At 53.5% G+C, this 15,577-nt stretch overlaps 6 protein-coding genes across 6 annotated transcripts; 4 read left to right on the forward strand and 2 right to left on the reverse strand.

The window, feature by feature from the left end:
* Positions 1-259: 259 nt before the first annotated feature.
* On the reverse strand, positions 260-1,818 carry BDP81DRAFT_314149 (UBX domain-containing protein; the record flags this gene model as incomplete). Its single annotated transcript, XM_060583970.1, has 2 exons — positions 260-1,631; positions 1,685-1,818. 2 exons carry the CDS (start codon positions 1,816-1,818, stop codon positions 260-262), a joined length of 1,506 nt encoding a protein of 501 aa, XP_060447765.1.
* A 550-nt stretch (positions 1,819-2,368) lies between these two features.
* On the forward strand, positions 2,369-2,901 carry BDP81DRAFT_371015 (uncharacterized protein; the record flags this gene model as incomplete). The annotated part of the gene is made up of 2 exons (XM_060586621.1): positions 2,369-2,712; positions 2,790-2,901. A coding segment is annotated over one exon (264 nt), but the record flags the coding sequence as incomplete, so codon positions are not given.
* BDP81DRAFT_197980 (proteasome component PUP3) lies at positions 2,611-3,944 on the forward strand. Its single transcript, XM_060582507.1, has 4 exons — positions 2,611-2,712; positions 2,790-2,808; positions 2,885-3,336; positions 3,404-3,944. The coding sequence occupies exons 1-4, from the start codon at positions 2,710-2,712 to the stop codon at positions 3,545-3,547; spliced, it is 618 nt and encodes a 205-aa protein (XP_060447767.1). The 5' UTR covers positions 2,611-2,709; the 3' UTR covers positions 3,548-3,944.
* On the reverse strand, positions 3,624-7,250 carry BDP81DRAFT_197984 (calcium-translocating P-type ATPase). The gene is made up of 4 exons (XM_060582508.1): positions 6,896-7,250; positions 6,673-6,830; positions 3,981-6,604; positions 3,624-3,923 (listed from the first exon to the last, which is right to left on the reverse strand). The coding sequence occupies exons 1-4, from the start codon at positions 7,011-7,013 to the stop codon at positions 3,833-3,835; spliced, it is 2,991 nt and encodes a 996-aa protein (XP_060447768.1). The 5' UTR covers positions 7,014-7,250; the 3' UTR covers positions 3,624-3,832.
* A 1,912-nt stretch (positions 7,251-9,162) lies between these two features.
* On the forward strand, positions 9,163-12,403 carry BDP81DRAFT_515000 (RhoGEF domain-containing protein; the record flags this gene model as incomplete). The annotated part of the gene is made up of 7 exons (XM_060595847.1): positions 9,163-9,972; positions 10,034-10,354; positions 10,415-10,615; positions 10,667-10,885; positions 10,939-11,173; positions 11,227-11,427; positions 11,505-12,403. The coding sequence occupies 7 exons, from the start codon at positions 9,163-9,165 to the stop codon at positions 12,401-12,403; spliced, it is 2,886 nt and encodes a 961-aa protein (XP_060447769.1).
* Positions 12,404-13,323: 920 nt separating this feature from the next.
* On the forward strand, positions 13,324-14,603 carry BDP81DRAFT_423573 (shwachman-Bodian-diamond syndrome protein). The gene is made up of 3 exons (XM_060590083.1): positions 13,324-13,666; positions 13,901-14,024; positions 14,085-14,603. The coding sequence occupies exons 1-3, from the start codon at positions 13,503-13,505 to the stop codon at positions 14,139-14,141; spliced, it is 345 nt and encodes a 114-aa protein (XP_060447770.1). The 5' UTR covers positions 13,324-13,502; the 3' UTR covers positions 14,142-14,603.
* Positions 14,604-15,577: the final 974 nt, after the last annotated feature.

Here is a 15,577-nt window from a genome sequence, read left to right on the forward strand (position 1 = left end):
TGTCATCATGGAATGATGATGCCTTCACGACAAATACCAAAATTTCAAGCACACCCCATTGCTACCTCAGACTATTCACTTTGGCCTTGCCCGTATTTCACTTGCCTAGACGTGATGGTATACTTTCGTGAGCTCTTTGATTGCCGACTTGGCCATATTCTATCTGGTTTACCTTATGCCCCATGAAACTCCAATCCATGAATATGCTCGCCGTGTGAAAGTGGCCGAGTACTGCAACATTGTACAAGAGATGCTCAGTCTATTTCTTTCCAGGCAACTTGAGCCACTTGGGAAGTTTCTTCGCAACGATACCATCCCCACTGCCCTCCCTCTTCTCAGGTTTCGACGACGAAGCAACAGCCTGCCCCTCATTCGTGTCATCGCCTTTGGGAATGTCAGGAATTGTGACATCCTGGGCCTTTTGAGCGAAGCTGCCCTTGAGGAAGGGCTTCTTGCGGATATCTACTGGCACGCTGTCGTCCCAGACCAAATTCAGTAAGACACTACGCGTGAGCTTGTAGTCGTGGATCAAGCGGTTCTTTGCGCTTTCGTCATCCTTGATGATTACCTTGCTGCCAGATATGGCCAGCTTGAAGGGCTGGGTATTGTGGGCCATGACAGATCTCACGCCCTGGTAGAGGGTTGCACCAGTAGCTTCATGGCCGAATGTCCACTGCGCTGATGTGTTGTCCGGAAACCGCACCTTCATCGGAACTGTGGTAACAGCTGCTAGACGGGCTTCTTCCGCCTGTCTTTGCGCCTCCAGCTCCTTGTCTGAAGGGAGTCTCTTGTTGACTGCGCTCTGCTGGAGTCGAGCCTGATGAAGCTGAGCGTGAGCAATTGTCGGGGCGTAGTCATCCTCTGGCACATCTGCAAGGGCTGCCGCAGGAGTCGTTCCGCTTGGGGCCCGGAAGATGCTGACAGGTTGCAAAGGGTCTGTCGGCTCTGCTCGATCAACATCCATGGCATCCGCTACCGGCGCCTCCTGACTTGCTTCGTCTTGCGCTGGGATGTCACCTGTCTGCTCGGCAGTTGTACCCTTTGGCATCTCGGCTGCACTTTCCACTGCCGTGGACTCTGTTCCCTCGGTAGCGGGCGCCGGAGCTGGAGTTGGGGCCGCTTTCTTCTCCTCTGCCTCAACCTCAGAAAAGAATTGACTTATTTCCTCCATAGCTTGGATCAGCATGCGATCCGTTTTCTTGAACGACAAGCGAATCAGAACGCTGCCCGAGTTGTATCCCAGTTGCGACAGTGTCTTCTGAAAGTCCTCAAACGTGGAAAGGTCCCGGCCCATAATGTTCAGGACTGGCGTTTCATAGTACATCTGGCCGCTTCCGCTCGCGCCTCCGCTTGTTGTTTGCGCGATGCCCCGCGCTGTGATGTTGAAGTTCTTTCCATTCCCAGCGACGCCGCTCTCAAACTGACGCAGTACCTTCCATATCGTAAAGTCGCTGGGTAGCTTCTCGATTAAACGACCGTTAGGTGCCGAGTTGGCTTCGGGCATCGGCAACTGAAGTGCGACGGAGACGGCCGATGGTGTTTTGGATTTCTGGACGAGCTCGAGTTTGGCGCCGGGGGTGAGGCCGCTCACTCGCCAGACCACGGAGAGGTCGACTGTCTTCTGCTTGTGCCTACCAAACGATTAGCCTAATGCGATGGAGCAAGGCCTGGACGAGTAAGGTACTTCAAGAGGTATTTGTCACTCGAGACGTTGAGCTTCTTGCATGCCTCTTGGAGAACATCTGTCATGTAGGTGCCTGGGCTGACCTTGACGGTAGCTCTCCGCAAATCCGTGCCGATGACCACCACGTGCGACATCTTAGCGAGTGAGAAATGCCGTGGGCAAAAATGCAGTTTCCTTTTCTTCCAACAAAAAAGGGAATCAGTCGCAAAGAAGTGGTTGTTTGGTCAGGATTGGTATCTGATCTGGGGTATCGTGTTCAATATGTTGTTGGCGGGGTTCGAGTCTCGGCGGGGGGGCGGCGTTGCGTCAAGCTCAGGTAGTGTATTAGTTAGGTAGAAGTTGGCGGAAGGACGACGAAACACAATGACATAAAGCCCAGCCCGGCCAGGTGTCCAGGATAAGTGAATGTGTGTACGAATACTGAGCCTGGCTAGTCGGCCGTACGTAACACTTATTGTATAGATAATACTAGAAACAAGAAACTGTAGACGGCAAACAGTCGTTTCTTAGGTACTCGGAGTCGTTCAACAGGTCCTACGAAAGTACAGGTAAGGGAGGTACGTAAGGCTGGGAGGTAGGCAGTCAGGGTGCTCCGTCAGCAGAGGCGACGGGAGCCGGGCCCTGGCCGGGGAGGGGAAGTGGGACGTGCATCATCAAGGACCACCACGCTGAAAGCTGCTCTAGCCAAGCTCAGGCCAATCAGCGAGCTCCGGCCTGCTGTACGTGGATTTTCCGACCGCTTCGGCCGCGCCATGCGTGTTTGCCTTGCCCTGCAGTAGCACCCAAGCACCCAGCAAGAGCAGGCAGGTAGCGCTACACCTCAGCATTCCGCATCGGTTCAACGTCAATTGCAGCTACAACCACCTCCAAACGAAGCACTCCCCATCAACGACGACGACCCCACGACGCACCACCACACGGCCAACCCTACGATCCATCACGAAGTAATCACGGCCGACAAAACGACTTTGAGAATCCTCCAAATCATCCGAGAACCCAGCGGTCACTCGCTTTAGGAGCCCGAAATGGTACGCTCGTCATTCCCCCTCCCCTCCTCAGCCTCGAGGTGCAAAAGGAAACCCCCTCCAGCTAACCAAAAGTCCAGAGCTCTCCCTTCTCCATCAGTTCGTCTTCCTCTTAATCCTCTAGGTCCTTTTGCCTCTATATCGAAGTCCAATTCCTAACTCTCTCCCCCCACAGATGGCGGTGCCTGCGTCGCAATGGTCGGCAAGGACTGCGTCGCAATAGCCTGCGATCTCCGCCTCGGCCTCCAAGCCCTCACCGTCTCCAACAACTTCCCCAAAATCTTCCAGTACGGCGACGTCTTCCTCGGCCTCACCGGCCTCGCCACCGACGTCACGACCGTCGGCGACCTCTTCCGCTACAAGGTCAACATGTACCGCCTCCGCGAGGAGCGCAACATCGCCCCGACCACCTTCGCCAACCTCGTCAGCTCCTCCCTCTACGAGCGCCGCTTCGGCCCCTACTTTGTCTCCCCCGTCGTGGCCGGCCTCGACCCCAAGACGGGCAAGCCCTTTATCTGCGGCTTCGACAGCATCGGCTGCATCGACTTCGCCAAGGACTTCATCGTATCTGGTACGGCGTCTGAACAGCTCTTCGGCATGTGCGAGAGCTTATGGGAGCCGGATCTGGTACGTGACACATGGCAAATCTATCACCCAAGCAGGCTAGCAGAAACTAACGTAGAACGTCACGCAGGGTCCCGATGAGCTCTTCGAAACCATCTCCCAGTCGCTCTTGAACGCTGTTGACCGAGATGCACTATCCGGATGGGGAGCGCACGTGTACATTATTGAGAAGGACAAGGTCACGAAGAGACTGCTCAAGGGCAGACAAGACTAATTCTCGCGGAGGAATTCGGTGTTGGGGAAGAGAAAACTTGATAGAACCGCTACAAGTGGACGGTTTCTACCTAGCTTGTACCAATAGATGGACGTGATCCACTATGAGATGGCTACCGAAGCCTGCATGAACTAGACAAATGACCTTGATTTACGTCCTTATTTGTGTGACTTTTATGTCTGGACGTTGGCTGCTATGGTCTATGTACAGCTCTGTGCAATGTTGCCAGGGCTACTACTATGGTACAAGCGATCTATGGTCTAGCTTGCGCTGGCCTCTAACCATCTAATTCTCCTTCTTTGCCTTGGTAGACTTGATCGCCTTCGTCTGACTGAAGTATGATCTCTCAACAGCCTTGAGAACCTCATCAATGAGACTAAAACACAGAGTCAGCAACAGTACACGAGCGAGCAAGAATGGGGAGTATACTTACATAACAGGGGCGCTGATGTACAAGACCGCCTTCCACTCCAACCAGTTCAAGGGAAGGATGGAGAACAGGTTCTGGAGGAAAGGAGTGTAGAGGAGGGCGAAGTGAAGAGCCATCGAGAGGGTGATGGCGTAGACAAGCTTCATGTTGGCCCAGAGAGGCAGCGACAGCAGAGACTCGCTCGAGGACAGCGCGTTCATGGCGTTGAACATCTCGATGACGACCAGAATGGAGAGCGACACGGTCGAGGCGGACTTGGCGGAGCTGTTGGAGAACATCTGGCATCCGATCTCGGGGAAGTCTGCAGAGCAGCGGTGGAAACGGGAGAGGTGGTAGAAGCTGATCTGAGGACCCTCGGGGTTGTACATGAACCACCAAGCATAGCCAGCAACAGTCGCAACACCGACGTAGGTGCCGATGACCAGGTAGCGGAAGAACAACCAACCGCCGATGAGGGGCTCGTCACGCTTTCTGGGCTGGCGCTTCATAATGTCGTGGTCAGGGGGGTTGAAAGAGAGCGCGGTGGCGGGAAGACCGTCGGTGACCAAGTTGACCCAGAGAAGCTGAACAGGAATCAAGGCCTCCGGCATACCGAGAGCGGCAGTGAGGAAGATGGAGACAACCTCTCCAATGTTGGAGGAAATCAGGTAGCGGATGAACTGCTGGGTGTTGTTGTAGATGGAACGACCCTCCTCAATAGCAACCTCAATGGTAGCAAAGTTATCATCGGCGAGAACCATATCGGCGGCGAGCTTGGAGACATCAGTACCAGAGCCCATGGCGACACCGATATCAGCCTTCTTGAGAGCAGGAGCATCGTTGACACCATCGCCAGTCATGGCGACGACCTCTCCCTGTTGCTGGAGAAGGTCGACAAGCTTGGACTTGTGGCTGGGCTCGACACGGGAGAAGAGGGAAGCGTTTCTGGCGGCTTCGTTTGCCTCGCTTTCGCTCAGGTTCTCAAACTCCCTGCCAGTGAAACTCTTGCCATTGAGGTCTTCATACTCGCCAAAGACACCAATCTGTCGGCAAATGCTCTCTGCGGTGTTGCGGTTGTCTCCAGTGATGACGATGACACGAATTCCAGCGTTCTTGCAGTGGCGGATAGAAGCCGCAACTTCCGGGCGAGGAGGATCAAGCATACCAACCAATCCAAGGAAGGTCATGTTCTGCTCGATTTGGGCGTACTGCGCGGTAGACTTGGCTGACTTCAAGGCGGGGTTCTCACCAATGTTGTCGACGCTGGCAAGGGCAATAACACGGAGACCACGGTTACCATAGTCAACAACTTCCTTGGCGATCAAATCGGCGAGCTTGCTGTTCAAAGGCTGGCGCTTTCCGTTGGCTCCAACAAGGGTGTGAGTGCAGCGTTCAAGGACAGACTCAGGGGCACCCTTGACCAGGAGCTTCTTCTCTTGGCCGTTCTGAACAAGGACGGACATGCTCTTGCGATCTCTAGAGAATTCGTAGGTAGACAGACGGGGGAACTGGCTCTCATACTGAGAGCTGGCATAGTGGAGACAGTCCTCGGGGTTGCTGTTGGAAGGCGCACACGGTCCAAGCTTCTCAACAAGAACTCTCAGAGCGCCCTCAGTTGGCTCGCCGACGTTGGAGAAGTTGCCCTTGGCCGCATCATAGGCGAGCTTGGAATCGTTGCAGACGGCAGCAACCTCAGTCATCTGGCGGACAGTGGCAGAAGAGCGCGTAAGATCGGTAACCGTCTGGCCTCTGAGAGAGATAGAGCCCTTGGGGGCAAATGTGGTGCCTTCAACATCGTGCTCAACAAGGTCTGATCCGTTCTCGCTGATGTAGACAAGCTTGCTCACACTCATCTGGTTGGTGGTGAGGGTACCAGTCTTGTCGGAGCAGATGACGCTGCAGCTTCCAAGGGTCTCAACGGACGGCAAGCTTCTGACCACGGCGTTCTTTGCGGCCATCTTGCGAGTTCCAAGAGCCAAGCAGGTAGTGATGACAACGGCGAGACCTTCGGGGATAGCGGCAACACCGAGAGAGACGGCGATCTTCAAGTAGTAGATGGCACCCTTGGTGAAGGATCCGTGGCTGGGGTCGCTAAAGTGAGGGATGTTGATGAGCCAGACAAGGATGCAAATGACCGTGATGACCTTTGCGAGGCTGTCGCCGAAGTCGTTGAGCTTCTGCTTGAGAGGAGTGGGCTCGGAGATCTGGGCGGTGATGCTCTCGTGGATGTCGCCAATAGCAGTTTGAGATCCAGTCAAGACAACGACAGCCTTTGCGCGACCAGTAACAACAGTGGTTCCGGAGAACAGCATGTTGGTCTGGTCTTGCAACACAGCCCTCTCATCCTTGACAACATGATCGCAGTCCTTGCCAACACTCTCACTCTCTCCAGTCAAGATAGCCTGGTCGACGTTGAAGCTGTTGCTCTCGATGGCGATAATGCGGCAGTCGGCAGGAATGCGATCACCAATGTGGACGGAGACGATATCACCGGGGACGAGTTCCTCAGCCTTGACACGGGAGACTTGGCCGTTACGGATGACGTTGGCAGAGTTGGCAGAGTACTCCTGCAGGGCGGCGATGGCTTTCTCGGCGCTGCTCTCTTGTGAGACACCGACGACGGCGTTGAGGATGAGAATGGTCAGAATCTGGAAGTCGGCATTGTTAGCCGGGCAAAGTCTGGGCATTGTGGGTATTCGCATCCAAGATTACGTACCACTGCTGGGTCGACGAAGGCGCTCCAACCTTCCTCGTTGTCGAAGAGGGCCAGAACGAAAGAGACAGCGGCAGAGCCGAGGAGGATTATGACGAGTTGGTCCTTGAATTGCTCGAGAATGAGTTCCCAGATGGGTGTCGGAGGTTCTTCGGGGATGACTGCGGACGGACGATTAGCACGGAACTATCGTGGGTTTCGTTTCAAGTCGCAAGAGCCAACTTACCATTCTTGCCATGCTTGGTGCGTGAGGCAATGACTTGATGATCAGTAAGACCGGTCTTGGGGTTCACTCCCAGAGTCGAGAGGACCTTTTCGGTGGGCGAGGCGAATGCGCTCTCCATCGCGAAAGCTGCGCTGCGCGCGGGACGTGTTATGTCGAGAACCGTCACTATCTAGCCGAGTTGCAGCGGCTGTCAGAGTCTGTTGTCGAATGAAGACGATGGGCACGGAGGAACTCTTCAGGGAGTGTTGAAGAGTGAAAGGAAAAATCGAGATCCGAACCTTGTGAAAGAAAAGGTTAAGGATGTAAAGGAGGAAAGGAGGAAGGTGCTGGAAAAGTTGCGATCAAACAGACAGCGTATCTTATTGCCGTTGCAGTGGGGCAGGAAGCTGAAATCGTCGCCGAACTCCCACCGGGTTTCCAATACGCTCTACGTGTTCGTTCAGTGGCCGTGGACGGGGTGGCAGGTTTGCCTAACAGTGCGATACGGATAGCTGCCCCTTCTGGAACCTTTTTTTTTGGCCGTCGAGGAAAGATCCCGAGCTTGTCCTTCTCGGGCTAGCGCTGGTGGGGGGAGCCCCTGCAACAAGAAACAAGACTCCCAAGGTCCCAGCAATTCACCTGTGCGTCCCTGGCAAACTGGCCCATATCTGTCCATATCGGGGACCAGCCACTGCGGCCCCGAAGCAAGAAAACGTGGGGCAGGGGCCAATTAGAACCACTGAACCGAAGCCGATAATCCGGAGCGTAGGGCAGAGTGGAGGGGGAAAGGGGAGCTCTTTGACGTGAACCTGGATACGGTACGGAGTACGTACTCGCCTAGCTGACCTGATAAGCTTACACACTAGTGCGACTCCAGTGCTGACTAACCGTCAAATGTGCCTGGTCGTGCCTGGCTTGTTGTGCTGCGTGCCGCCCGGTGCCTGGGACTGAGTGGAAGTCAAGGACCAGCAATGACATAATCACTTCCTCACGTGACTGGCTAGAGGTTCCCTTTCCGATTGAGGCCCGCCGTCCCCGTCTTTCAGTGGACCAGCACTAGGCCGTTCCGGAGCCACTTGGGCGCTCGCGCCGAGCCCGAGTCAGGGTTTAGGAACGCCGTCAACGTACGGAAAACGGCCTGCAACCATTGCATCCACATCGTCCGCATGTCTTGCGTAAGGCAGGACGAAGACGTGGGCCATGGAGGCGACTGACACCCACTTTGAAGTCTTGGAGGTCTCGAGATCAGGTCTCCCATGCAGTCCTGCCGTACACTTATAGTCAAGCGACATGGAAAACCCGTACTGTCAAGCCACCGAGACTCGTATGGTGGGCAGCGAGAACAAATGTTCGGTCCAGATTGATGGACGACTAGATCACTAGACTGACGAGGAGGTTTCTTTGTCTCCCGCTCGCTACGCCGCGCATCAAGACATGGCGCTGATGGCGCTGATGGCGCTGATGGGCCGCGGCCCGTCACCGCCATGTTGAGTTTTTCATCTTCGGACGCGCCATGCTGAACCAAAGTCTGCATCGAGCTTCAGCAGGAACTCCGAACCGGCGGCAGCTTCATCTTCCGGCAGAACATGTGCTACGATGGCATCCAATTCACGTCCAAGACGCAAGATCCACAGATCTTGACCCGACAACGATGCACACTAGAGACGCGTTCTCTGGGCCGGCGGGCAGGCTGCATGTCGCAGCTGCATTCCTCCCGACCGGCTCGTTGGTAGATTCGCCGGGTGCGACTGTCCACCGCAGGTCCGTACCACGCCGTGACTTCTCACGAGAAGCAAGACTACCGTATGTAGAGCTTGATCGTCGTCAATATGTAGAAGCCGGCATAGGAAGAACGATGAATGTTGAGTTCCAGCTCCGTGGTTCGGCCGGAGTCGTCCCTTCGGCCAACAGTCCGCTTTCCTCATATTTTTTGTAGTGTCTAAAGTGCTGTGCCTGCTCCTCCTTTCCTCCTTCCTCTGGCCCTCCCCGTCATCCGTCTTGAAAGAGCTTTCCGGCCTCGAAATCCTCCTTCCCTCCTTCGTTCTAGTGACCCACGCTGGCTTTCCTCCCGTACCTGGACTAAGAAATCCCACGCCGGCGACGGAACATCATCCTCTTCTGCCTCAACCCTCTCGAGCCTCCCACAGCTGGCAGTCCCAGCAAATTTGCATCACTCATCTCTTGGTGTTGATACCATACATCATGTTTTGAATCCTCTTGGAACCGCTATTGCTTCCTTTTTTGGTGTCTTGGAACCCAGTCTTACCTCTTCTTTCTTGGACTTCGCCATGGCTTTGCCACCACCACCACCAGACTCTGCATCTCTTGGATACTGCTCCCGCTCCAGCTCCGTCCGAATCAACCGTAAGACAAATTGCGCCACATCGAATCCCCCATCGCCCGGGTCACAACAAGATTCCATTAAGTCTGATGAGGTTTTCGAAAATGTCGACCTTTCATCCGGTCTCGACGGTCTGCGCATTAACGGTGTCGCGGCTTGGAATACTTTGAGCAGCATGGCTGCTTTAGGATTAGAGCCCAACAACGGCGACTCCAACGACGATCTCATCCCGTTCCCTCGGATATCAGTTGATGGCAGCGAAGACGACGACCACGAGCTTTCGGATCCAGACACTTCCTCCAAACGAGGTCCTTTCCATAAATGGATGAGAACTCTTCATCGACGCGCCAAACAGCGACCGCGGCCTATGAACGTGGATGGTGCCTTACCTTGGAAGCTTCTGGATTCGGCTGATAGGTCAGCACTTTCTCGGAGGACTCGCCATAGGAGATCATCATCAGGTTCATCTTTTGGATTCGTCGCTGCGGTGAAAAGTGCTAGTGTCAGCCTTGCTAGCGGCAGTGCTATAATTCGCCCTCGAGGTAACAGCCGCCGCTCACTGGCCTTTTCCAAAACCGAGCGAAGCAGCAGAGGTTCTTTCACTGCAACCAGATTTTCAGAAGACAGTTGTGATGTCGGGTTGCCAACCCAGGCTGATCCGTTGGCGACCGAACGCGCTTTGCAGCGTAGACGCATTTTGGAGGAACTCATCAGCACCGAGGAAGGTTATATTGCAGACGTCCGCTTCCTGATGAATGTGCGTCGCCAATGCTGTCTAACAAAAGGTCACACAACGTACAAGAAGCTGACTTTGATAGGTTTACATTACGATACTCGCTTCTCTGCCCACTCTGCCCCCGGGGCTTAGGTCCTCGATCAACCGCAATCTCACAGACATTGTTGAACTCCATGAAGAGCTGTTGGGCGACCTGCATCGCGCTGTGCCGGACTCAGAGTACACTCAAATGGAGATTCCGCCGTTGCCCAGAAAGCCTCTTGGTCGTGGACACCAGCGAATGAGGAGTCTTGATTCTGTACCAGAAGACGATGACAGGGCCATAAGTTGGCTTCAAGAAGTGCCCGGGATGATATCCGAAGCACAGGTTGCCGGAGATGTGGCAAAGGTGTTCAGTAGAAAGGTAACTACTCGAGACGAAATCTCGACATGACCAAAAGTCATTGCTGACCCTGTTCTGCAGATGAACCGTTTCTTCATTTACGAAGAATACGGCGCAAAGTATGAGATGATGATCAAGGATGTTGCTTCAGCTCATCGGACTATGCCGCAATGGGACACCTATCAGAGAGGTATCGAGACACTGGCTTCATCGTTGGGATCTGCAAACAGTCATGCCGACCAGGCGAAGAAGTCACTGACTATTGGAGATCTCCTTGTCAAGGTCAGCGACGCGCCCCTATTGGTATCAGACATGTTACTGATGAAGTCTTAGCCCATTCAGCGGATCTGCAAGTATCCTCTGCTTTTTGCCGAACTTTTGAAGTATACGCCTGTGGCAGACTGTCCGAATTCCCACATGGAGGTTGAAAGCGCTCTTTTGCGATTGCGAGAGGCTACAGCCGAGATCAATCGAGCAACGAACGACAGGCGAATGAAATCCACACTGGAAAGAACTTGGGTTCTTCAAGACAGGCTGGTTTTCCCTGAACAAGTAAGATGGCGGCATAAAGCGCTCACGAAACTGTGACTAACAGCTTTGGGAAGAAACTTGACGCAGCCTCGAAAAACCGAATCAGGTCATTTGGCCATGTTGAGCTTTGCGGTGCACTGCATGTTTGCTGGCAAACAAAAGACGGCGCAAAAGGACAGTACATGGCTTGTCTCCTCTATCACAATGTCTTCTGTCTAGCTTCAGCCAGCAAAGTGGACCAGATCTACACTATCCAAGCATGTATCAACCTGGCCAGTATCAAGATCGAGGAGACGGATAATGGGAGAGGTTTGTAGCGTTCCTCCATGAATGCCCGAGTATCTCTGCTTACATTCTTAAAGGTCTTCAATGCCACACAGCTCCATTCTCATGGAAACTGGTATTTGAGTGCGATTCCCAACTATACGAAATACTCATGACTGCCTGTTCGCCTCGAGAGCAAGAAGAATGGCGAAGCCGGTTGTCGGTTGCCAGAACGGGAGAGCAAGAGCAGATCGATCCTAATCTGTACAGCTCAATGTCTTTGAACATGAAGAGTCTTGGTACGGTGTTTAGAAAACCAGGTTTGTCTTTCCCCCCCAAAAAAAGTCTTGGGTTCATGTTGTTGACAACTACCCAGGCACTGTTGCCCGTCGGATATCGATTCATCGCGCCACCACAGTTGGCCCAAAATCACCCCTGTGTCAGGTCATTCTGAAGAATACCAGTGTTATGCGAGACAGTTCAGATGCTGCATCCACAACATCTATCAATCGCTCGCAATCACTGCTCACAACAAATCCTCGCATTCCAATTCTTGCGCCTCCACGAGGTGAGAGAGCTCGACTTGAAGCTCTCATGTCTGATGTCTGGAGCCGAGATTTTCTTCCGTTCCCCGGTATGACTGGTCGATCTCGCTCTGAACACTTGGTTCGAAGTTCGGCCAGTACAATGATGCGGAAGCTCAGCGTTGCAAGCATCGCCAGCTCCTTTGCAAAGAGGTCGAACAGCGTCGCTAGCATGGGGAAGCTCATCCCTGACGACGATGTGGGAGAAAAGCAAGAAAACACGCATCACGGACATGCCTCCAAGCTCTGTAGAGGCGAGAGTTCAAACATTGAGCACGGTCTCGACGACGAAGCTGGTGAAACAACAAAGACTCGTTTGCCCAAAATCGACGATGTCGAGGTTATAAGCACGGTTAGCGCTCCGGCAACCCCGATGTTGAATCCGGCCAAATTTCTTGTTCATGCAGATCCAGTCGAACAACTGCGGCTGGAGCACATGTACACTGGGGACACGTATACGTCGAGGCCGTCCATTCTGCGCACTGCGTCGGGAAACAACTTGCCGCGAGTGCGTCGAGACCAAATCACCGACAGAAGATCACCCTGCCCTTCAGAGAAAGGTAACAGGGAGCATCAAAATCGGGGACCAAAAGCGCCCAAGCTGTCCCACAAGGCGTCGATGCGCTGGGGAAAGGTTGGCACATTGAACAGAGACGATTTGGTCCAGGGCATCCGAAGCTTCTTTCGATGAAGACCAGCCGCAGCTTTTGGCCCTTCGTACGCGTCAATGAGTGAATTATGACAGAGTGACAGGAATTGGATGCGAAAGAAGGAGGTTGCACGTCACTATCTTAGGCCTATTGGCTATATTCATTGAGGAACTCTGAGGGGGCAAAGCACCAAGTTCATTTGGGGCTATTCTTAGCTCAGATTGTTTTTGTCGTCGAGTTGACGAGAGTATAATGATACCCCTTGCGTTAGATTGCTCATTATCCACCGCAATAAGTTACACACCTTAAAGTTACACCAGATGATGTCAGTGATGCCATCGTGAGGCTTGACTCCTGGCAATGCCTCTTTCTGCGGACGTCCGTCTCCATGTCTTGGACCTTCTTGGGACAGTGGATGTTGAGCTCCCGTTGTCAGCCCCACCAGAGCAAGCTGCCGTGGCCAGTGAGGTGACTTGCATTGATGTAAGGTACCTCGGGACAACAAGGGCGGTTCAGTTGCGCGGGCAGTGAGGAAGGAGAGGACATGGCAAGGTAAGTAGGTACTTTGGGCCAAACGCTTCCTTCCCCATCTAGATCATTCCAGCCGCAAGTTCACGCAACGTGTAAACACCCCTTTGGCCTATTTTCCTTGGTCTGAGATTAGCGGTGACGTACTACAGTGGTGCGATGCAGGAACGCTCAGAGTTCCTGGTACCTAATGGGCGAATTTGGCGACGTGCCTGGACCAGCTGGGCGATGCACGGAGCACATTGCTGCCCCGCTCCCTGCCCGGGCAAGCTCCCCAATGGCGGGGCAGTGATGAAAGGCAGTCGCGTGTTCCCGCACCTATGACGTACCTTCCAAATCACGAGCTTCCCAGCTCCCGCCCTCTCCTCCTAGCGTAGCTGGGGGAAGCTCCCCCTCTTCAGCTTTGGTCTCATATTAAAAGGGTACGGCGTACCTTGAGCTCCCTTCTGTCTTCTTCTCTTCAGATCAATCAACAAAACAAACAACTTCCTGAGATACCCGGCGACTTTCGTCTAACACGCACATTACTATCAATCTTCAAGACCTCCATTGAGAGTTCATCATTCAATCACTTACCAACACATACCACACACCACCACTATCACAGTCAAAATGGTTCGCGGCGAGGCTTCCCAGACCAAGGTCCACTTCAAGGGCCAGGAGGACGATTTCATCATCTTCGTTGAGGACGCCGAGCTCTACAAGAAGTGGAAGACCGACAAGACTGTTCCTCTGGCACACTTCATCTCCTCGTACAAGATCTTCGTCACGCACAAGTAAGTAGTGGTTCTACATTTCTATTTTCCTCTCAATCATCACCATTGCTCCACCTGGCTGTCTTTCTGTCATCGGGCCAATTGGATTTGAAGCCTGCCACTCTGTTGGCCCCGGCCTATGGCATGGTGACGGAGCGGTTGGACCTTCAGTCGCTTGCTTCCAAACATTCGACACCTGAACGGCCTGCCCCGCATGTCCACGCACTATGCACAGCGGCTAACCCGATAAACTAGGCAAGGTGCTCAGGGCCAGTACGACACCGCTTCCAAGTCCACACTCGAGAACGAATTTGGCACCAGCGTCGACGACAAGGTGATCGAGCAGATCCTTGAGAAGGGTGACACTCAACACGTTGAGGTAAGGCACTTGAAATTCATCCATCGTCCAAAGTGCAATTTGCTGACACATCATCAACAGTTTGCCGACCGCCAGGGTCCCAAGAACGATTCCCAAGGAGGCATGGTCGCCCACTAGAGGTCTTCCATCCCCCGCCGCAGTCGCGTGAGGCTAGACGTGAGGGGAGGCCTTGTCGCATACGCTCGGCCGACACCATCTTCCAGAAGGTTTAGACTTCATGTGAGCCGACCCCGACGATTTCCTGGCGCTCGACGTTGCAGCGGCCAAAGGCGGGCGTTTGTGTCTTGAGGCGTTGAGGTTTGGGGTGGTGTGTGCAGCGATGGCAGCGAGGCTTTGCGCTCGGCGGAGCGTGCCTAACAACGACAATCCGAAAGAAGATGTCTTGAAAGGGAACATTAATCGCGTCTCTCATCAACCAATATACATGCAACGGAGGATGATCTACAAGGTGTGATAACCTTAAAAAATCTCCTTCGAGCCCGACAAGGGTTCAACGTCGACGCCATGGTCAAGCATGGCGTCCATTGCGTGGGTTTACTTAGCGAATAGCTGAATAATGAGCACATGACTTCTCTCAAATCACTGTATTATTTTGTGCATCTCATGATTGTGACTAGTTGTGACGAACGGTCGTGGGACTGATGGCTACATAATATTCTGTTGCGCAACTGCTGAAAAACTCACCGCGGTCACAAAGTTCCAAAAGCTTGGCCAGTCACTCAATCCGGCCGACAGACCCGGAAACTGACCAGGTTGACCGACTATTGAGCAAGCTTTCGCGATATGGTTGACCGACCGGGCGATTCTTCAAAAGAAGCTCTTTCCGACGGCTTGGTCAGGCTTACTTCATGTAAATTGTCCACCAGGAACGGGCGAGAAACCCAGTCTATATAAAGACGGTTTTAATGTATTCGAATATGTGCAAGGCTGTCAAAAGTGGGGATACGAGTCGTTGGGGGCGGCGGTCCCTGTTAGCTGTCCGCTGGGTGTTACTTGTGCTGGACCTTGCGTCGTTGGCCTGTTGGCTGGTTTTCTCTCTCTCTCTCTCTCGTGGACTCGTGATGTGGTGCGCGCCCGTTTCCAAAGTGTTTCGGGGAGCCGCTGCGGTGCCTTGGCCCCCCCGACCCCTGCTTGTAGCCGCCCCCCGCCCCTTCGCTCGTTGCCTCCACGCGCCTCAAACTCTGAAAGGGGGTATTTTGATCTTTTTTTTTTCGTCGGGGGGGGGAGGGGGACGATTAGGTTGTGTGTGTGACAGTGTGTTGTCACTGATTACCTACCTTGAGGTCATCCACACACCACTTTTCAGGTGGGAGAGACGGTTCGATGCAAAGCAACATGACGAAGAAGAAAAACCTTGATGCTTCTTTGTAAACCATCGGTTTCCTTGGCTGCGAAGGAAAAGTATAAGTGCGAACGAGAAACAGAAAAGGCCAAGAGCCATGAGCCATGAGACCATTACGGTACAACGGCAAGTTAATATTCTTTGACTTTTTCTGAATTGGTATGTCCCTAGATGTAATCTGAGAGGGATGAACCCCATGTCGCGGTATGCC

Source organism: Colletotrichum phormii, assembly GCF_030913505.1.
Source record: "Colletotrichum phormii strain CBS 102054 chromosome Unknown BDP81scaffold_6, whole genome shotgun sequence".
Classification (NCBI taxonomy): Eukaryota; Fungi; Ascomycota; class Sordariomycetes; order Glomerellales; family Glomerellaceae; genus Colletotrichum; species Colletotrichum phormii.

Bases quoted from the DNA above. Each gene is read 5' to 3' on its own strand.
- BDP81DRAFT_197980 (XM_060582507.1), top strand. The intron at 3,337-3,403 runs GTACGTGACACA...AACGTCACGCAG, and splicing joins GCTTATGGGAGCCGGATCTG to GGTCCCGATGAGCTCTTCGA.
- BDP81DRAFT_197984 (XM_060582508.1), bottom strand. From the start codon at position 7,013: ATGGAGAGCGCATTCGCCTCGCCCACCGAAAAGGTCCTCTCGACTCTG. The intron at 6,831-6,895 runs GTAAGTTGGCTC...GTCCGTCCGCAG, and splicing joins CACCAAGCATGGCAAGAATG to TCATCCCCGAAGAACCTCCG. The intron at 3,924-3,980 runs GTAAGTATACTC...TCTGTGTTTTAG, and splicing joins TACATCAGCGCCCCTGTTAT to TCTCATTGATGAGGTTCTCA.
- BDP81DRAFT_423573 (XM_060590083.1), top strand. From the start codon at position 13,503: ATGGTTCGCGGCGAGGCTTCCCAGACCAAGGTCCACTTCAAGGGCCAG. The intron at 13,667-13,900 runs GTAAGTAGTGGT...CCGATAAACTAG, and splicing joins AAGATCTTCGTCACGCACAA to GCAAGGTGCTCAGGGCCAGT. The intron at 14,025-14,084 runs GTAAGGCACTTG...CATCATCAACAG, and splicing joins GTGACACTCAACACGTTGAG to TTTGCCGACCGCCAGGGTCC.